We start from the raw sequence: 21,940 nt of genomic DNA on the forward strand, positions 1-21,940 counted from the left end.
CCCCCCCCCCTTCCTAAAATCCTAGCTACGTCCCTGCACATAGCCCGAAAAACCCACAAAAACTATGTATAGCTATTGTTTGCACTGCAAAGTCAGAAGGTAGAAGTCATGTTTTTCTGTTCCAAACCATGGTGAGACTTCTTGTGAGAGTACCTAGATCTCCACGTAGCTCAGCAAAGGAACTACATCTTGTTGCTGCAAAAGTCTTGATCAGAACAGCCCTTATATGTTTTTATAACTGCTACAGTCTTTGTGCTTTCTCGTTAGAAGACCTGTTACGATTGTAAAGAAAAACAAAAACAAAACGTCTCTGTATCAACTCTGTCAATCTATCTGTCTATCCAATTATAAATTATATTTATAAATTGTAATATTCTTTTAAAAGATAAAATGTACAGTACAATGATGAATACAAAGTAAAATCCATTTTGTGTTCTTTTAATAACATATCTTCACAAATATCTGTCTATCTATATGTATATGAAGTTATGTATATTATTCTCCATTGTATTCTCCATCACCATGTATGGATGTGAGATTTGGACAATAAAGGAAGCAGACAGAAGGAAAATCAATGCATTTGAGATGTGGTGCTGGAGAAGAGTGCTTAGGATACCACGGACAGCCAAAAAGATAAATGAGTCTTGGAACAGATCGACACAGAGGTCTCTTGAGAAGCCAACATGGTCAAATTGAGGCTGTTGTACTTTAGCCACATAATGAGAAGGCATAGATCAGTGGGAATGACAATAATGCTAGAAAAGATAGGGGGGAGAAGGAGAGAAAGACGGCATGCTAGATGGATGGACTCATTCAGGAGGATCACAAGTATGGGTTTGCAGGACCTAAGCAGAGATGTGGACGATAGGAGTTCCTCCAGGTGTCCCAACCATAGGGTCACTGTGAGTGACTCAGAATTGACTCAAAAGCAGTGTACAACAAATGTTATCTTCTTCTTCTTCTTCTTCTTCTTCTTCTTGGCTTTACTTTGTGAACGAACATTCAGGAAGGACTCATCCGTGCTTTCTACAAGTGTGTTGATGACGTTAGATGTATCCTTTGAGCCTGTGCAATGGATTTTCTGTTGGAGCGCAGCTTGCACAGAACTGGCCTCACCCTTTAAACCAGAGGTTCAACTGCTGAGGCCTTGACAAGCATGGACGGTGGCAGCGAGGTCCTCGGGTCATAGGTTTGATTAGAGTTTCCTTCTCTTAGATGGTTGACCTTACAGGGTTAGACGAGCACCATCTGCCTGGGTTTGGGATTAGAGTTTTCCTTCTCCTAAATGGTTGCCAGAAGGCTAGAAAGCCCATCCTGCCCTTTGGTGCTCTTGGTCAGACCCTTCGGTTGTGACCTGTGTGGCATGGGAGGCCCTACCAGTGGCTATTATACCACCGCCAACATAGCTCACAATTTCATTAGGGTACGCAAGCCTCTTCCCCACACAGTCAGAGCATAGCTGGAGTGGAATAGGAGGCCAGAAGATGACAGTTAAGGAGGGAGGAGCCTCTTTCTTCAGGCTAGCCCTGATGGAGCTGGACCTGCCTGATCACTCCCTCTCAGGCCAGAAGATGACAGTTAAGGAGGGAGGAGCCTCTTCCTTCAGGCTAGCCCTGATGGAGCTATAATGTTATAATAGTTCTATAAACATGAAACTATAGTACATGCAGCCAATTCCCTTTTGGTGATAGGAACTTTCTCAACTCCTTTAAAAACAGAAATTACAACAACAACAACAACAACAAAATAATTGATGGTATGGTAACCAAATTCTCAATATCACTCCATAGTCTACATCACCTTCTTACCATAGAATCACAGAACCAGAGAGTTGGAAGAGACCACAAGGACCATCCAATCAAACCTCCTGTCATACAGGAAGGCACAGTCAAAGCACTCCCAGCAGATGGTCACCCAGCCTCTGTTTAAATATTTCAAAGCGGGAAACTCCACTGCACTCTGGGGCAGCATGGTTCACTACGAAACAGTTCTTATGATCAGGAAGTTCTTACTTTGAATTTAAAATTCAAGGTTTGCAGATCCAAAATTACACTTTCAAACTGCAGGTCTTTGCCGATGATCTAGCAGTCCTTCTAGATATTCCAACAAAGAACATCACAAAATTGACAGAAGTCTTGGAACAATTCAGCGCACTGGCAGGATTTAAAGTTAATAAAAACAAAAGAGGCATATTCACAAAAATGGGCGACAAAGGCAGAGTGTTTCCTAAAGCCAAGGTGAGTACTTAACTATATGAATGGTGATGGGAGTTACTGGAATGTAATGTGGGAACCAGAAAAGAGATGTGATGAACTGGCCAAGGGAACCTCCATGAAGCTGGAAGATTAGCTAGTGTTATAATGTGTGCAATGTACCAGGAAACCATTGTCTCTGTTCAACCTACTGTTGATGGACTGGAGTTTGTGGGTATATTCAAATTCTGCTGTTTCTCTTTCCAATCTTCCTTTGTAGGTGTGTTTTTTTGGGGAGGGGGATGGTTTGGTTTTTTGTCGTTGTTGTTGTTGTTGAGTCGTGAGGTCCTGAGGTCAGAGAGGAATGCCTAGGAGGACTGAAAGCATTCCATGACTAGGTTTTGTCTATTCCCATTCCTAATACCTGTTTTATGTCCCTTTCTTCTGTGGTGCAGAAACTGGCCTGTTGCTGGCAGAGGATGGCATATATCACAATAGAGGATGAGCAAGTGAAAGGCCTTCTAATCTTGTGTGTGATGTCATTAGCTCCTGTGATGACATTTCCTGAATAGATATGTGTTACATGCCCCACAAGTTCCCCACTCCACTAGAGTGCTAGTACTGACCCCTTTGCTTATGCTGGCCATTTCTCAGGGGGGAAAAACATCCTATGTCCCCAGTTCTTCCCATGTTGACATTGGGTTCCCCTGCTTCTGTCTTACTCCTTGGGAGGGGATTTAAGAGAGGGTAGGAAGCAGAGAAAACTTTCACATCGACCATGTTGTTTATTTTAATTTCTCTCCATTAAGCAGCATGAACTGTCCCAAGCTAAAATTCAGCAGCCAGTGTCCTTCTTTTATTTCCTAATGGGCCATAACATTTTTAATTTCCTCAATTCATTTTTTTAAAATGCAAACAGAAGCCATGCAAGTGATACAAACAGACAAGGAAAATGGGAGAAGGGTATGACAAACAGAGCTAGAGAGTCTTTGGAACTTCTGTCAGTACAAAGCAACCTGTAAATGAAATGCTCATCTTAAAGTAAACTCCTAATGTGATGAAACAGATCTCCTGGTACTTATCACAAAAAGTCAAGAGAATCCCACTTTTCTCTGGCTGGTGATGCTCTTTCTTGGACTATGTGTCACTGGCCAGTTCCTTTTCTCCTTTTCTTTGGAGGTTCTTGTGGATGAGTTACCCTTTCTTCCTATGCATTCTTTTGATGAATGTGATGAAGTTTTCTTTATAAAATCAAGCTAATATTAAGAAACCAATCAGAATTTTTATGGGCATGCACAGTATCTGATGGGGATAAATGAATAGAAAAGAGAAAAAAGGAGGATGCTGCTCTCCGTAGTGTCATTTTATGCAAGAGAAGATGGAGTATAGGGAGAAAAAAAATTCTCTCCAGTCCAGGTTTAGTCAGATAACTTTAAAATGTCACAATTTGAAAGAGTTTTCCCTCTTCATTCCATTAAAATCATGACATGAAAAATTGCTCAAATTCCTTTAGCAGCAGAGGCATCACTAAGGTGTGTGTGGAGGAAGCGGACCACACCAGCTGACACCTTAAAAGGGGTTGATACCAGGGCTCCCTAAACATGTACCTTTTGACAGAAATCGGCTGTGGCATTCGCCTGTATCCCTTTAAAATGCTGAACAGATGGGATGACATGGGTGAGGCTCAGCTGGAGGAGAAAGAAGAAGCCCCAGGTCTTTTAAAAACACATTTTAAACATTGTTGTTGTTGTTTTAAAAAAGGATTAAATTTAAATTTTCCCAAAAAAATGGATCTTAAAAAAAAAACTTTAAAAACATCACATCTTACCAACTTTTCACTTTAACCATATGAAACGATGTTCTTCCCCCCAAAATATCCTCTCACCAAGGATCAAATGCCTAACCTCAAGCAGTGTGAGGCTGCACTTCTAGATTTAATTTTTAAAATCAAGACAGTGAATGATGACATGCGTGCAGAAATGTTTGCACTGTTCTTTCTTTTTTGTAGGGGCAGGACCTTTAAACTGAGAGGCCTGTAAAGCCCTATATGGTGTGAATTCAGGTTATATGAAAGAACATTTTTCCCCCATTTGAGTCTGCCCATATTTTCAGATCTTCTAAGGAGGCCCTTTTCTTTGTCACACTGTCCTTACAGGCACATGGGAGAGGGCCTTCTCAGTAGCTGCTCCCAGGCTTTACAATTCCCTCCCTAGGGAGGTTAGAATCATAGAATCATAGAGTTGGAAGAGACTGCAAGGGCCATCCAGTCCAACCCCATTCTGCCATGCAGGAAAGCATCCCCGACAGATGGCCATCCAGCCTCTGTTTAAAGACCTCCAGGGAAGGAGACTCCACTATGTATGTGGGATTTTTATATTTCTTTTTATGTTTTTAAATAGTTTTATATGCTAAATGTTGGTTTTTTGTTTGTTTGTTTTTTGCCTACAGCTAATTTAATTGGCTTTCTAACTTTTCTATCAACAGGCTTTAGCTGTATTTTTTTTTTAAAAAAAAAACTTGTCTCTTGTTGGGGGAAATAGTTATTATATAAAGAAAAGTAAATAAATAATGGGGACAAAATAGATATAAAGAAATAGTAAATAAATAAGGAGAACTCAAATTTAACTCTAATGACAAATTAAAGCTAGGATTTTCAAAATTTTATTAAAACACATCCACAGGCACTTTGAAAGGGAAACTGGAGGTTACACAGCCTGTTCAGGCACAGGTCTATATTTTCTAGGATACATGGTGAAGATTCATGTTTGCCATTGCTGTCTTATTTATTTCCATTAGCAGAAGGAAGTGTGCATGTTCATGCTGCTTTCAGTTTCCTTCACTGAAATGATTATCTAGACATCCAGCACATACATTTGGTGTCAGACCTCCAAAGGAAGCTCAGTGGTAGTAGCTTCTGAGTTGAGAGCTATCCAAGGTGCTGATCCTTATGCTCAAGATACATTCAGCTCCTTGGATAACTTATTTAAAATTCAGGATAAAACCCAGTGTGAATTCACTACCTCACTGATGTGAGAACCACCAGCCACCAGGGACAAGGGTGCTGCTATGCAAGCTTGTTATACTGTTCCAGATTGTGATCTGTAAAAGGTCATTTTTGAAACCTTTGCCTGTGGTTTCACACTTGAGACGCCGGAAATGGTGCTCACATTTCCTTTCCAGCCCTAAGCCAAAGGCTGAAGTTTTTTGTGTTTTTTTTAAAAAGCCTCTAGTCAAGTTCAGTCTTCTTTGATTTTCTTGAAATATAACTCTTTTGGGCTATGGAAGATGAAGAGGGCTACATGGCATTAAGCCCCCGGCTCTGTAGTGGAACATCTATCCATTATGCACAAGCCAAGAGGAGCCAAGGTATGTTTTCCCCAGACATATTTGAACCTGTAGGTTCTGTATGTATATTTTTGAGTAAAGGAAAACCAAATGCTTTGTTTATAACTATCAAGCAGTGTTCTGCTCATGGGCCCATGTCTCACTCTTTGAATTAAGAATGGTCAACTTGTTCAGATACTGAAGGTCATATTTTGGAACATGTTAGAACCTGATGAAGATTGATTTATTCCATTGGGAAGCTACTGTTCCTAGGAAGTGGCACATCATGAACTTTTCCCCTCTCTTGAAAGGGTTTGTATTTAATGGAATTTCTACTCCCAAACACCACCGTATAGAGAGGTCTGTTGTGTGTTGTGAATTCACATTTTGTTAGGAAGGAAGATTGGGATCTGTTCTACAACAGTTTCAAGCAAGTGCTTTTCGACAGTAATATCCATCCTGTCTATTGTTACATCTACGTCTTTTTCACTGCAAGCCTGTTATTTTGGCACATTTTAAAGTGACCAAGAAAGGGAGAGCTGTCCAGAGAGGGGCAAGCTTGATTTAATAGATAGAATCACAAGGAGAAAGGCTAAGGTCTCAATTCCTCCCCCTGTAATGTTTTTCATAAGTGAACCACTTCATAAGTGAATCCCCAGATAAGTGAGCAGTTACTGTTCTCTGACATGGAGAGAAGGTGCCTGCTACACAGGGGGATACTCTAATGGTGAGGATTTTTACATTCATCCATTTTCCTTGTGGCTCCCCAAAACCATGGATCACACCTTTCATGAACATGGATCCCATGGGGAGAGGTGTAAAGTGTTGCCATGTATGCAGAATCCCAGTGATCCCTGCAATATGCAACAGTTTGGCACACAGTCCTGGATTCAGATATAATGTGCAAATAAATGTATTGGTAGCCATTTTGACTGTGAGACAACTTCCCAAGTACACAAGAAATGCAATACATTTATTAGAACACAAAAGAGAAACATAAAAGAGCATTTCCCCCCTTATTATTGGCTTATTAAAGGGACTGGCCCACTATGGAACCTTTCAGAAGATCTTATTGTATGTGGACATACTGGACCCTGTGTTTTGGGATGGGGATGAGCAGAAAAGCTTTAGGAATATCATTTCAGTCAAGTCTCCCTGGAAAAAAGTGCCAGATTTGGGGTCATGGATGCAACCAAATATTTAGGGTGTTGTGTTTGATATGGGGGAAATCGGGCCTGAAGGAACTTTGATGTGGGCTATCTGTGTGTTGAATTCTGTTCAGTAGCCAAAACAAACAATATAAAATGGTTTATCTTCATGTATAAACCTGACTTCACTGAATTCCATGGTGTTAGTTTTCTTCCTTTATCTCAGGTAACTGTAGACAGTGAGAAACTGCTAGTGCTTGCTACATTATCACTTGAAAATGGCATTGAACATTCTTAGAGTTTACTCAGAGACTGTTTCACTTTGTAAATGGAAAGACAGAGGCCATTTTAGATAGCCAGTGAGCCCTTTACATCACAACAGCTTCTTCCCTGATCGACAAGATACTCCTAGTGCATAATATGAGGGACATAATGGCCATTTTCAGAAACATAAACCAAAAATAGGAGCAAAAACCTGACATTGTATCAAAAGAAGTGTTGCTTTTCCTAAACTTAATATGTATGATTCAAAGAATAAATTCCAAGGTTCACAATTTTGGTTGTTTCTTCACCATTTTTATTTTTATTTTTTTCAGATGTTTCCAAGAGGCTCATTCACTACAGAATCTCACTAGGAGTATTAGGGGCAATCTGTGCCCTTTTAGGATCAGCTGTGATTGTGGTGGTCATGTTTGGTAAGTTCCTAAATGTTAGTTTTAAAACTTCTTAAAATTCATAATATCACATGATATGTGGCTGCTCCCACCATCTGGAATTCCTTTCTGCAAGAGGCTAGGCTGTACCCCTCCCAGCTTTCCTTTTGCCAACAGGCAAAAACCTTTTTATAGGTTCTTTGTGGGTTTTTTGGGTATGTTATGTGGCCAAGTTCTAGCAGAGTTTGTTCCTGACATTTTGCCAGCATCTGTGGCTAACATCTTCAGAGAATGCTGGCATGGAAATGGGTAAGGTATATACACACACACACACACACACACACACACACACACACACACTATGTTACCCTGGGTTGGGAGGAGTGATTTCCATGTCAATCTGTGTATTGTTCTGTTATTGAATGGCAAAGTGTTAGGGTGGGAGGATATGCAAAGAGCATTTCTGTCTGCTTAATTAGAGATCCATTGTCTCCTCGGTGGTTTTCATTTGCATTTGCTCACTCTTGATTTTAGTGTTTTTCAGGACTGATAGCCAAACTTTGTTAACTTTAAAGGTTTTTTCTTTCCCGTTGAAGTTGTCCAGCTGCATGTGGATTTCAATGGCTTCCCTGTGCATTCTGATCTGATAGCTGTTGGCATGTTTCAGAATTTCAATGTTTTCAAACAGCATTTTATGCATAGGATGGTTTATAATGTGTTTTGCCACTGCTGATTTTTCTGGCTTACTGAAGTTAAAGTGGAATTATAACACTGTAATTGTGTAGTGTCTCTCATACCATTTGCCTCACTGTGATTAGGGAGTTTATCACAAAGGGACAACTGGAAATACAGATGGGAATTATCCTGTGAAAATCACACATTCGTGATTAAGATGTTCACATGTATTTAAACTGCCATTATCATGGGAATATCCTGTGAAAATTGTGCAATTCGATAAACGTTTTCACATGACATCATGTTGAAAAGTGATTAAAGTGTCATTAACCAGGCAATGAACAACAACAAATAATTCACAGGATTTTCCCATGAATGACTTGTTGCTGTTTATTGCCTGATTATTCCTGGGATAATGCTTGTGTGTGAAATTGTTAATTGTGTTTTAACTGCAATTGCGTGATTTTCATGAGATAATCCCTATTTAAACTACCAATTTCCCCCGTGTGATAAACTCCCTTGTTGTCAATGCAGTATCATGGCCAGAGTGCTTGGAGGTTCCAGTTCTCACTCAGATCTGGAACTTATTGAGTGGTCTTGGACCAGTCACTGTCCCTCCCAGTCTTCCTTGCTTAACAGGAAAGTTATGAGGTCAAATGTGAAAAAAGGAAAGCCATGCAATAGCAATAGCAACAACTAAATGTATAAATTACACTCTACTGCTCAAGGTTTTCAAAGTGGCTGTCATGAAGGTGAGGCTGAAGCCATAAACACAATTGAAGATGAAGGTGGAACAATGAAAGGCTTGAAAAGAATAGAAATCAGCCCATCTTCTTCTGAGATTGTCATTCACCTGTGTGAACCATTTACAGGTAATCAGACATCTGTTCTGTTCTTCCTAAGATACCTGAAAAATTTCCATCATCTTCTTGTGACTATTGTGCTATTCCATTGGTCTAATAAATGCAACATCACAATATGACTTCAGAATTTGTTTTGAGGTCAATTCTGCCCTCCATTCCTATAAATTAAATTAAATTGACATTTTTGATGGCTTAAACAAAGACTTAGAAAAAAAATGGAGGATAAATCTATCCATGACCAGGTCAGTGTGCTGCTGCAATGTGTTGACAAACCTCACCTGGCTCAGTATGCTGAGGCCAGATTGTTCAATTTTTGCCATCAGAATCAAAGAACTAGATGGCACCTTCTTCCATGTTATGTACAAATGCTGACCAAATTGGCAGTTGGATTTTAACTTTGCGCCTAATAATGGAACAGTTTCCTCTAGCGTACCTAAGAGAGAGTGGCTAGTGTAAAAGGAGCACAGTGGTTCTCCTGCTTCTAAGAACTCTTGCTGTTGTGTGCCTTCAACAACTTATGGTTACCCTAAGGGAAACCTATCATAGGGTTTTCTTGGCAAGATTTGTTCACAGGGCGGTTTGCCTTTGCTTTCCTCTGGGACTGATAGTATGTGACTTGCCTAAGGTCACCCAGTGGATTTGTATGGCCAATGGGGATTCAAATCCTGGTCTCCAGAGTCCTAGTCCAATGCTCAAACCACTACACAACACTAGTTCTCCACCACTCATGACTCTTCAACAAACATTTATTTGTTTATTAACATGTTTATATGCCACTGCATATCAAATAATCACAGGACAGCATGCAATAAAAACGATTTAGGACAATAAATAGCAATAAAAATAATTTTACAAGAAAAAAATAAGATTAATTCATTTATTATTTGAAACCAGGGAATTTAAAACCAGTTAAAACTATTTAAAATATTTGCATATGTACCATAGTACATATGCAAATTGGACCCAAAAATCAGTTATGCCCCATAAGCTATAATAAAAACCATGATTTGGCTTGCTACTAGAATCAGAGCAGTATTGGTGCCAATTGTGCCTCCAAGTGGAGGGTATTCTTTAATTCAGTTGCCTGTGTTGCTGGAGGTAACAGTCTCAAACAGGCAGGAGGTGGGAGAAAGTGTGGTCTGCAGGCCACATGAACTCCTAGGGTGATTTTGTGACCCAGAAGGACAAAAATTGGGTACTGAAATTTCTTCATATTTTGATCTTGCTTGAGGCAGGCTCTTTTTCTAGTAAGACGTAACCCAGAAGTCAACTTTTATTTCAGTTTCTACTGTGAAAAGAATTTCTCCTTCATCTAAAATGGCTTAGGGGGCCTGGTGAAATTTTACCCCATGTCCTATAGAGTGTGTCTAATGGAGTTGGAGATAACAAATATTGAAAAAAATTAGCAGGGGTATACAATCATATATAGGAGGCAAGGTAGCCTCCTAATACCCTGCAGTTGCCTGTCCATGTCTAATGGAGGGCCAATCACAGATTCATAGTTTACTTAGTGCAGTATGGGGGAGAAAAGAGAAAGATGTAGCACACTTAGTTTAGTTTGTGATTTGCAGGACTGAAAGTATCTCTGTTGGACTGGGGAGGAAAGAGTGATGCAAATGGAAATTTTGTGGCAGAGAGTGGGTAGTAACCCAAACACCCCTTAAGAATATTTGCTTTTCCCCCCAAATTGTTTCAGTCTCAGTGAAACAACTGCAGGATTGGAAAGGGTTTCTGTACCGGTGGCATCACTAGGGGTGTGTGAAGGATTTAGCCCACACTGGGTAATATGCCAGAAGAGGGGTGAGACCCAGTTGGACCCTCCTGCTGCTGCAGGTTGAGGAGGGGTGAGTGTTCACACACCCCGGCTTCACCGCACCAGCAGTGGCCTCCTCCAAACCCCTGCCAACCTCACTGCCATGACACTGCTCTACTTATGTGGAGAATGGCATGGCAACTGTGAAGGAAAGGACCATGTCCTGCTCTCCCAATCTTGCTACCGCTGTGCCACTCTACTCATGAGTAGAGTGGTGTTGCAACAGAATAGAATAGAATAGGATAGAATAGAAATTTTATTTTTATCCCACCTCTCCAGCAGGATCAAGGTGGCTTACAACACAATAAAATATAACAATAAAACAGTAACAGCAGCAGAGAAGGGGTGAGCATGCCCTTTTGGCCACTGCCCCCCAAAGTACTGCTGCTGCCCTCAGAAGCACCTTCCTGTGGAAGCCTTACCCAACACAGAATAGGGAATTCCAGCAGGTGTTGTCTAGAAACAGAAAACAAAATAGAAGAAGGGCCCTCCTTCCAGCCCACCTGCCATGTCCCTGGCCTCATAGCGAGACAAGGGACTGGGCCAGCCCCACCAGGCCTCGCCCAGAGACAGAAGTGCCCTCCCTCCATTCCATGTGCCATCACCCAGCCCTCAGACAGAGAGAAGAACTGCTGGACTTGATCCCCTTCCCCACTGCCATTCCCTTCTCCTTTGCCTAAGAGGGACGCCGCCGCAGACACAAAGAAACCACAGCCCGTTGGAGGTAAAGGCCACAACTTTATTAACATAACCAAAGGCCAAACCAACGCAAAATGTAGGGTTGGCTCCAGTGCAGGAGGTCTGGATCTGTCATCCATCAGCCCAGTACTGAGTGGATGAACCAAAGTGCTTGGTCACGGCCAAGCTTCGGGATGGTAAGAGATTATGGGTTATCGCTCATGTTCCATCGATCGCTCAAGCGACTGATTGCATATTCGCAACTGCGCATCATCACATAACTATCCCTTGCCAACGGGGGCCGCTGTGCTGGTGATGCCCCTGCAATGGCAACACCACCTCGCTCGCAGCGCCCCCCGTGTCTGGATGGACTCCCGATCCAGCGCTACACAGCCCTGGAAACCACGCCCACCAAATCCAAGACCTATGCAACAGCCACAGATGGGCAGCAGGCCCAAGGCTGCGCTGAGGGATGGGCTGTGTCGGCCCTTTGCTTCGCCCAGCAGATGGGGCAGCAGCAGCAGCGGCACCTGCTCCCCAAATTGCTGCAGCGGGGGAGGCGCGATGGCGGCAATGGCAGCGGCAGCGGCAGCAAGCCCCCCAGCTCCCTGGCTCAAGCTCCTTCCCCGGCTTGAGCCAAGCGAAAATGGCGCCATCCATCGAGGCCTCGTGGCCTTTTGTAGGCCTATTGGCCAATGGGAGGCCAGCATGGGTTGGCAAGGCCTGCCTCCCGGCCTCCCTCCAATCCCGGGCGGTGCCTGAGTATGACGCCACCCTATCAGTGGGCACTTCCACCCGCAGAGGCCGCTGGGACCTGTAGTCCCCAGCAGCGCAGGCGGAAGTACCGCCTTTCTCCCCTGCCTGAGCCAATCACAGCTGGAGCAGCCCCCGCCGAGGCTTCTGGGGGCCGCTCGAGCCGGAAGAGGCCTGCAGTCCTCCGCGGGGCTTCCCCCAGCAGCAGCGGGTGGCCCCATTTTGTGTCATGTCTTTTTAGATTGTAAGCCTGAGAGCAGGGAACTGTCTTATTAATAATTTTGTAAGCTGCTCTGAGAGCATTTCTAAAGAGTGGAGTAATAATAATAATAATAATAATAATAATAATAATAATAATACCAGATGACCTGCAGCACTTGCTGAAATTCCTTCATCTGCACAATCATTACAGGTATAGGAGCCTCCTCCAGCAGCTTTCCACCTGGCAACCTTAAGTAAAGTACCCGTGAAAGTTTGCCTTGACTAGTTGTTTTAGGGCCTAAATACCTTAAGGCACCAGATCCCATCTGATCTTTGATGCTAAGCAGGGATAGCCCTGGTTACTACTTGGATGAGGGACCATAAACGAGCACCAGGTGCTTTAGGCTGGAAAAGCCACCTCTGAATATCCCTTGTCTAAGGCAACCCGATGAAATTCATGGGGTCACCATAGGTCAACAGGCAACTTGAAGAAACATGCACACAAAGTTCTTTATTTCAGTACACTAACGTCCTTTTACTTTTGAGAAGGTTCTCTATCTCTCTCTCTCTCTCTCTCTCACACACACACACACACACACATTTATCTCCCCTTTTCTCTCCCTGATTCTCTTTCCCTTTCCTCCTTTAGACTAAGCTACTAGGCAGTACCCAAAGGATGCTCAGCAATGGCTCCTCTTCATCCTGGAAAGAAGTGACAAGTGAGGTGCCACAGTGTTCTGTCCTGGGCCCAGTGCTTTTCAACATCTTTATCAATGACTTGGACAAAAGAATAGAGGGTATACTTATCTAATTGCAATGACACCAAACTAGGAGGAGTAGCTAATACCCCTGAGGACAGGATCAAAATTCAAAATGACCTTAACAGATTAGAAAGCTAGGCTAAAACTAACAAAATGAATTTCAGCAGGGAGAAATGTAAGATGCACTGCACTTAGGCAGAAAAAATGAAATGCATAGATGTAGGATGGGGGACACCTAGCTTAAAAAGACTACATGTGTAAAGGCTATAGGAGTCCTAGAATATCACAATTTGAACATGAGTCAATAGTGTGATGCAGCAGCTATAAATGCCAATGCAATTCTAGGCTGTATCAATGGAAGTGTAGTGTCTACATCAAGGAAAGTAATAGTGCCACTCTATTCTGCTTTGGTCAGGCCTCACCTGGAATACTGCATCCAGTTCTGGGCACCGCGATTTAAAAGGATGTTGACAATCTTGAACATGTCCAGAGGAGAGTGACCAAAATGGTGAAGGGTCTGGAAACCATGCCCTATGAGAAAAGACTTAGGGGCTGTACAGACTGTCTTGAAACCCCAGCATGGGGGTGGCATTGGGAGCATAGCATTTGGATTATGCATGCCCTGACACCACCCCCACACCAGCATCATGTTGCCTGCCAGGCTGCCCAGCAGGCAGAATCACAGTGCTCCTTTCACGCAGCATTGATACACCACACGCCAAAAGGAGAGCCAAAAAGTGCACAGTGATGGCAAGGGCAGCTTTTTGCTGGCTCTGAAAGAAGTGGCATTTTGCTGTTTCTTTTAGTGCCAGCAAAGCACCAGATCAGCACCACAGTATGCAGGTGCCATGGCTCCAATCTGGTGCTGAAAGGGGCAGCAGGACACCACTCTATTGGGGCGGTCTGTAGAGCCCCTTAGGGAACTGGCTATGTTTACCCTGGAGAAGAGAAGGTTAAGAGGCGATATGATAGCCCTGATGAAATATTTGAAGGAGTATCATATTGAGGGTGGAGCAGACTTGTTTTCTGATATTCCGGAGAATAGGACATGGAACAATGGATGCAAGCTAGAGAAATACATTCCACCTCAGCGTCAGGAGGAACTTCCTGACTGTAAAGGCTGTTGATAATGGAACACACTCCCTCAGAGTGTGATGGAGTCTCCTTCCTTGGAGGTCTTTAAACAGAGGCTGGGTGGCCATCTGCTAGGCATGTTTTGATTGTATCTTCTTGCATGGCAGGAGGCCGAACTGGACAGCACTTGGGGTCTCTTCCAACTCTTTGATTGTAAGATTCTATGAGAAATGCACACATTTTTTCACAGCATGTAGTTGGTATCAAAGTGGGAGTTAACGTTTATGGAGGAGATGCTGAATTGGTTTGTGTGGTTAGCAAAACAAGCAGCAAGAGGCTCAGCATGAAAGCAGTGACAATGAAGGGTAGGAAGAATGCATGAGTTAATTTTAATTTTGTAAAAGATGCAGGTTTAAAAGAAAAAGAAACCTCCCCAGGTGACTTTGACATATCCACATGTAAGTCCCATTGAGTTCAGTGGGGATTACACACTAAGGAAAATAAGAATAATGTTAAAATTCATATTACTGTATTAAAATCCCTCCAAACACTGTTTGGTCTACTTCCTCAGATTCAAGTCTATGAAAATGTTCAGTCCAACTTCTTTCACACAGTTAATCTCAAAGGTGTTACAAAATCCCTTTGCATACTGATATTCCAGACTAACACAGCTATGTCTCTGAATTCTTTCTCACAATCTCAAAGGTGCTTCATGATTTCTTTGTTTAAATGATTATGAAAAGGAAGATTGTTCTAAATCAAACTTCCTCAACAAAGCCATTATGGTTGGGGATGATAGCAATAGCAATAGCAATAGCAGCTTCGTTTATATACCGCTTCATACGGCCTAAGCAGTCTCTAACTGTAAGCTAATTGCCCCCAACAAGCTGGGTACTCATTTTTGCAATCTTGGAAGGATGAAAGTCTGAGTTGAGCTTGAGCCCTGGCTGGTAATGAACTTGCAACTTTATGGTTTGAGAGTGAGTGGCCGCAGTACAGGCATTTAACCACTGCGCTATCAGGGCTCCTTGCACTCCTCCAGGGCTCCTTGCCCCCATTGCCTCATTCATTCTCTCACTCCCCCCCCCCCCATTTACCCAGACAAGGGATGAACAGGCAAGTGAGACAGCAGGAGGGAATGGAAGGGGCACACTTGCCAGTCCTCCTCCTCCTCCTCTGCCTCCTCCTCTGCTCAGCTTCCTCCTCAGGAGAAAGCTGTGCAGTGGAACACCCAAGGGCAAGCATTCACACCTCTTTCTCCTTCTGCACAAGGAGGAAACTAAGCAGCAGAGGAGCAAGTGCAGATGGTCACACCTCAAGGCTATTCCAGAGGAGGAGGGGTGTAAATTATTCCCTTCTCTGCCTCTCGGCTTCTTCCTCGTGCAGACAGTCAGGCAGTGGGCACAGCAGCACCACTGATCACACATTCCCCTGCCATAGGAAGACATCTCCTCTGAGATGTCACCCAGTACAGTTTGCACCCCACACACACACACACACTCTCCAGAGATGCCACTGCTAAACTGTGAGTCAAAAGGCACAGAGGTGTAAGTTGAAGAGAGAGAGAAAGGGACATTAGTTACTAAGGAATTTATGCAGTGTAGAAAAAGAGAGATAGAAGTCCCTCACACTGGACAAGTTCAGCTTTTAATTTATTTATACCAGAAGGAACAAACAGACTAGAGTCAGTAATAAGAGAAACTCCTTTATCTTCTTCCTTCTTCTAGAGAATGCAACATGTAAGCTTTGTCCAGCCAACTGGAGAGAAGAAAAAGGAACCTGCTACTGGTTTTCAAAGGAGAAAAGGGATTGGTCTGAGGGCTACAGTGACTGTTCCATGAAGAGAGCCCAAATGCTTGTGATCAAAGACACAGAAGAAATGGTAAGATGAACAATTGTTTTGAAAGCCAAGAGTAAGCTGATCAAAATGTGGTGAATATAAACCCTAAAATGCAAATTCTGATGTTGTAGGTATGAATGAAACCAAGCTCTCTATAGCTCCACTGCATCTTGATGCACAATTCAGTTTCCTGAGGTCAAAACATAATGCTGTGATATTAACAATATTTTATTAACAATGGAGATTTTCACATGGCCAAAAAGTGACGGGAGCATAGCAGGATGATCCTGTCACTATCTCACAATTGTGTGAAGATTTTCAAATGACGTCATATGACATCACCGTAATCGCATCATTATCCCACCAACAGTTTAGAGTAGTGGGGCCACATGTGGCCTTCCAAATCTTTCCCATTGTAAAAATGAAAACCATGTCTCCAGAAGTCTCCATGGGTGGATATGATGACTCCTGAATCTTCTTTTAGTCCTTCCCTCCTCCAGACTTTGAGTAACCAGAAGTGATCTTTGGTCACTTTTGGTTTTACTGTAAATGTCTGGTGTGGCTGAAGTGCTCTGAGAGATAGAAAATAGTTGCCAGGCCCTGTCTGATCACTTTTCCCTTACTAACCTCTGCAGACTGATAACTGATAAAGGTCAGGCAATTTCTAATGGAGGGTTTAAGCTTTTAGGTCAACCTTGGCCTCACTGGTTAGAAATAAAAACATGGATATCATGTAAAATGTAACTTTAAAAAATCACAGATAGAAGTGACACTGTTCCTAATGTTTTTGGCAGAAGTTCATCTATGACAGTGTTCAAGAGAAATATCCCGTTTGGCTTGGACTTAATTTTACACCCTCAGTGAAATCCTGGACTTGGGTAGATGGAACAACATTAAATCAAACCCTGTAAGTGTTTCTCTTGTTTCCCATAAACACACTGTATCCCATATTGGAGTGACCTGAATTATAAGCTCTCCATTCCTATATTGCCACTTGATTGGAGTGGTGACAATGACTCATAGCACATATGAAACATCTCAATTACTAAGCCTTATGTCTGAGACACAATGAGTAGAATCCTGTTAATGACCTACACTTGTGTAAGGGTTGTGTATGTGTGTGTAATGTCTCTTTTTGCACAAGATGCAGGGGGCTATCCCCTTGTCCTTTTGTCTCTCATCCAAAATCTCCCCCTCCACAGCTGTCAAGTCCTGGCTGAGTTTGCAGCTGGCGCTGCTCCTTACTGACCACATTCCACACTTAAACAAATAAATTCATAGACACAGTTGATATCTTCCATGTCCATGGAGGTTCTTTATCTTGAGTTGCAATATGTACAAATATTTACAGAGTCTTCTCACAGATTTCTATCAAATTTGCTGTCTGTTGTAACTCAGCACACAGCTCCAAACTACACAACGATCCACAAGCCATCCAAACCACAATCACCAGCCACAAATGACCTGTCTCCTGGTGCACTTATATACTGTGATAGCTATGAATCATCAACCTGTGCCCCACAGCATGATGCAACCTTTTGCAATAAGTTGCATCATGCCATGTGCTCTGACCCAGCATTTTTAGGACAGTCTCATAGGATATATGATGCATCCTGTCAGCCAAAATATTTTCATCACTGTTTAAAGGAATATTTTTCCAACAGAAGCAGTGGCTGTCATTCGTCCCAAGAGAAGGAATCCTCATTTTTTCCCACCTAGGAGCCTGGACAAGCAGCATCTTCTTCCTCTAGACTGCCTTCCCATATCTCCCTTTTCCATTAGTAAGGAGCAGCCACAGCAGCCAGTGTTTGACAACTTACAGGGCAGGAGTGGATATGTGGAATTGCATGGGCAGAGCATTATGCTCCATTAATCTGTTGTAAGATCTTGGCCAATATCTGATAATATGAAATATCTGCCTGTGGCATTTGGATCTTTGATACCTTCTCAGACATACATTTTATCATCTGAGAATACCATAACATGACAAATGTTGTTGTTGCTAACTGCCCTCGATTCAATTTTGACTAATGGTGACCCTATGGATAAGACATCTCCAAAACTCCCTGTCCTCAACTGCTCTGCTCCGGTGCTGTAGGTTCATACATGTGACCTCTCTGAATGAGTCTGTCCATCTAGTCTGGGGTCTTCCTTTCTTTCTATTGCCTGCCACCTTTCCCAGTATTATTTTTTTTCTAATGAGTCATGCCTTTTCATGACATGGACAAAGTATGACAGCCTCAACTTGATCATCTTGGCTTCCAGGGAAAGTTCAGGCTTGGTGTGTTCACAGAGAATTTGTTTGTCTTTTTGGCTATCCCTTGCATCCTCCACACTCTTCTCCATCACCATATATCAAATGAGTTGATTTTCTTATCTGCTTAATCTTCAATGAACAGCCCTCAAATCCATACATGGTGATGAGGAATATAATGGCTTGGATGATTCTAACTATAGTGTTCTGTCATATAGCTGTACATTTTCTTGTCTAGTTCTTTCATAGCTACTCTTCCCATTCCTAGTTCTCTTCTGATTTCTTGACTGCAATCTCCATTCTGATCAATGTATGGGAAGTCTTTATCTGTTTTGATTTTCTCATCATCTAGGTTGAATTTATGTAGGTCCTCTGTGGTCATTATTTTTGTTTTCTTTATGTTCAGTAATACACAGCCTTTGCATTTTCTTCTTTGACCTTCTTTAGTAATTGTTTCAAGTCTGTGATGCTTTCCACAACTAGTATGGTGTCATCCACATATCTTAGATCGATGTTCCTTCCTTCTATCTTCACTCCTACTTCTTTTGATTCTAAAATTGTTCTTTGTATGATTTTTTTCTGCATACAAGGTGAACCTGGGATGATTAACAACCAAAAAAAAAGTAGAGGCAGATGAAAGAAAAGGCTATTTTTGGATGCACCTTCAAGGGGTGTCTAGATTCAAAATTCCCTGTGCATGGCTCCCCTGGCCTGTTGTTTCATTTCACATGTGCATCTTGACAGTATCAAATAAAAAGTTTGCTGACACATGGTGAACTGCTCCTCATTTTGTGGCATAGGAACCTACTTCTACTCTTTCCATGTTATTTCTTTCTCTTATACCAAAGTTTCTGTTAAGGAAATAATGTCAAGGAGCACATATGCTTCATTAACTGAGGCATACCTGTATACAGCTTGATAATAGGTGGAGGTTCAACAGCTTAACACTCTAAGACAGGGGAGGAAATATGTGGCTCTCCAAATGTTTCTAGACTGCAATTCCCAGCATTCCTCACCTTTGCCTATACTGGCTCTAGCTCATTGGACTTGTAGTCCAACAGCACCTCCTACCGGATTTTGGAGAGAAGGATTTACAGGAGACCATTGATATCCATTGGGGTTTGGTTCTAGGACCCCCCCCCCCCCCCCGTGGATACCAAAATCCATGGATGCTCAAGTCCCATTAAGTTCAATGAAATAATAAAATGGTGTCCCTTATATAAAATAGCAAAATCAAGGTTTGCTTTTTGTATTTTAAAAAAATATTTTTAATCCATGGATGGTTGAATACATTGATATAGAATACGTGGATACAGAGGGATGACTATACTATCATATTTGGATTTGCTGCAGACAGCAGCTCCCTCCATCTGAGTTTGTTTGTTTTTGAATTCACACACACCCCCCACACACCCCAATTACAAGGAAGCTTATTTGCAGCATTTCTTAGGCTGGAAGAGGCCTCCAATTCAGATTATTGCTGGTCAATGAAGCCTGTTATCTTACTATCAATGGATGAACATAAACAAAATGCCTTTGCCAAAATTGCTTGCTAGGTTTCCAAGTGAGCATAGAAATATGCCCTTTTTTGCTATTCCTTCCAGAATCCCTATAGCACATAGCCTGTGCTGACAGAAGGATTCTGGGAATTGCAGTCCAAAAGTGTAACTTTTCAAAATTATTTCATCCAATAACTTTTCCTGTATTAGAATCAAGAGTGGGAAGGGATCCTGAGGTCAGAAACTGTGCTTCACTTTGAGAATATCATTTAATGTCTATGGTTTAAGTCAGAGATGGAAACTGTGATGCTGTCCAGATATTGTGACACTCCAACTTCCAGTATCTCTAACTATTGGGCCACTGGTGAGGAATGCTGAAGCTGCAGTTCCACAGCACCTGGAGGGCTGCACAGTTATCAGCTGTGAATATTCCACAGATAGGCAGCACATACCCTGGTTATAAATACAGCATATGAAAAAGAAGTTCTCCTTTTCTCTCCTCAGGATCCAGCTACTTCCTGCAGAAGGTGGGGCCAGCTGTGGAGTCATTAAGAGCAAACCTCGCTCTGAAATGTGCACTGCTGAATTTAGGTGGATTTGTGAAAAAGAAGCCATTTTGCTCTGACATGCGACCAGCTTTAATGTGCTAATAAAGCACCTTGCCTTTCCTCAGATGTCCTGAATGACAATAATAATATACAGAATATTTCTAAGAAGAAAAAGGAGTTCAGCGGCATCAATAGGGGGTTGTGAGAGGTGCTTACCGCTGCACTGGGTTACACTTCTGAGGAAGGGTGACAATCCCGTTGGGCCCTCCTCTTGCTGTGCTGTGTACACACCAGGGCTGCCCAGTGCCCATTCCGTCTTCTCTGCTGCCCTGGCTCTCTTTGGGAGGTGGAAGCCAAGGCAGCAGAGGCAACTTCTCCCACTGCCTCATTTGCCTGGCAGCACTCTGGCAGCCCTGAGTGGGGATCAGATGGGCAAGCGAGTGAGTGGGGCAGCAGAAAGAGAAAACATGGAAGGCAGGGCAGCTATGCTCCTATGCAGATAGGTTGAATACTTGAAAAATCTTGTCAAGGTCCTGCATTGGGAGACATACAGTTATCATGCAGTTTCATCTTGATAGCTACATCTCCCAACATAACCACAAAAGCCTTCACCTTGGAGCAGTATACTCCCACCCATATGTCCATTTCTGTGTTGCAGGTATGAGAAATGAGAGGGAGAATCCAGTTAATTCTCTTATATCAGGGCACACTGTGACATGCACCTGCAGAGATATCCAGAGGTCCTTGGGCGATCTTTGCAAATGACATCCTTGAAGCATGTTCAGCTATAAGAAAATAGCTGGCATATCCTCACATATGCTCTCACTCTCTGACAATGCAGAAATAGCAGTATTGGGTAGGGGTTGTACTGCATACAAGGTAAGATGTCTATTACTGCATGACTGGAGCAGAGGTTCATACCCTCCAGCTACCATAATTTGGCATGAACAGCCCCAACTTTTCCTCTACTATCCCACTCTTTCAACTGCGTTTAAAAGGGCCCAGTTTCTCTCCTCCTACTCCTCCCACTTTCACCCTTTGTCTTACTTCAACTACTTCAAACTGAGTACAAAGTGCAAACACAGTTTGCACTCAGTTAACTTGGGAGGAGGGGTGGAATCTCATTCTTCTGAGTAGGCTCAGGCAAAAGCAAACTGCTGCAGCCCCTCCTACTTTGTGTGTTTTTTTCTCATTTTGCCAAGTTGGGCACACTCTAATGTTGCAGGGCCAGTTTTGTTCCAGTTTTAATCTGTTATACGTTGAAGAGCATGGAAAACTGATCTATGCAACATCTATAAAAGTAAATTGTAATGGGATAGGCCCAGCTTACACCATGGTACTAACAGGATGCCAGACTCCTTTCTGTGTTTTTCGAACTATCTGTACCTTCCCCTATCACCCAGGAGAAATCAGAAGACCAGGCCTGGTGAATCAAGAATCCAACTTTATTAAGGAAAAGAAATGTTCTTCTGTTTCCCACCCTGACATATCTGACCAGAATCTCAGGAGAATGGGAGCCCTGAGCCACTAGCTCTTACATTCCAATATAGTTTGTTAAGGCTGTGAGGTCACCACTGCAAAAGTACATGTGCTGTGAAGTTTTCATTTTATATTTTATTTCATTTATATCTTGCCTTTCTCTCACTACAGAATTCAAGACAGCA

General features: G+C 42.5%; 1 protein-coding gene across 2 annotated transcripts; it reads left to right on the top strand.

Moving 5' to 3' along the window:
* Positions 1-5,426: 5,426 nt before the first annotated feature.
* LOC121923962 (killer cell lectin-like receptor subfamily F member 1) lies at positions 5,427-20,396 on the top strand. 2 transcript variants are annotated; one of them, XM_042454933.1, is made up of 6 exons: positions 5,427-5,558; positions 7,261-7,359; positions 8,721-8,864; positions 15,863-16,017; positions 16,770-16,882; positions 20,233-20,396. In XM_042454933.1, the coding sequence occupies exons 1-6, from the start codon at positions 5,471-5,473 to the stop codon at positions 20,351-20,353; spliced, it is 720 nt and encodes a 239-aa protein (XP_042310867.1). In that variant the 5' UTR covers positions 5,427-5,470; the 3' UTR covers positions 20,354-20,396. The 2 variants fall into 2 exon arrangements, with proteins under 2 accessions (XP_042310867.1, XP_042310868.1); XM_042454934.1 differs by lacking the exon at positions 8,721-8,864 and having other exon boundaries at positions 5,471-5,558.
* Positions 20,397-21,940: the final 1,544 nt, after the last annotated feature.

The sequence above is a fragment of the Sceloporus undulatus genome, chromosome 2 (assembly GCF_019175285.1).
Source record: "Sceloporus undulatus isolate JIND9_A2432 ecotype Alabama chromosome 2, SceUnd_v1.1, whole genome shotgun sequence".
NCBI classification, from domain to species: domain Eukaryota; kingdom Metazoa; phylum Chordata; class Lepidosauria; order Squamata; family Phrynosomatidae; genus Sceloporus; species Sceloporus undulatus.

What these genes read in the sequence shown, in the direction of transcription:
- LOC121923962 (XM_042454933.1), top strand. Translation starts at nt 5,471, where the DNA reads ATGGAAGATGAAGAGGGCTACATGGCATTAAGCCCCCGGCTCTGTAGT. An exon ending in CCTGTGTGAACCATTTACAG is followed by an intron (nt 8,865 to 15,862) that starts GTAATCAGACAT and finishes TCCTTCTTCTAG; the next exon opens with AGAATGCAACATGTAAGCTT. An exon ending in TCAAAGACACAGAAGAAATG is followed by an intron (nt 16,018 to 16,769) that starts GTAAGATGAACA and finishes TGTTTTTGGCAG; the next exon opens with AAGTTCATCTATGACAGTGT.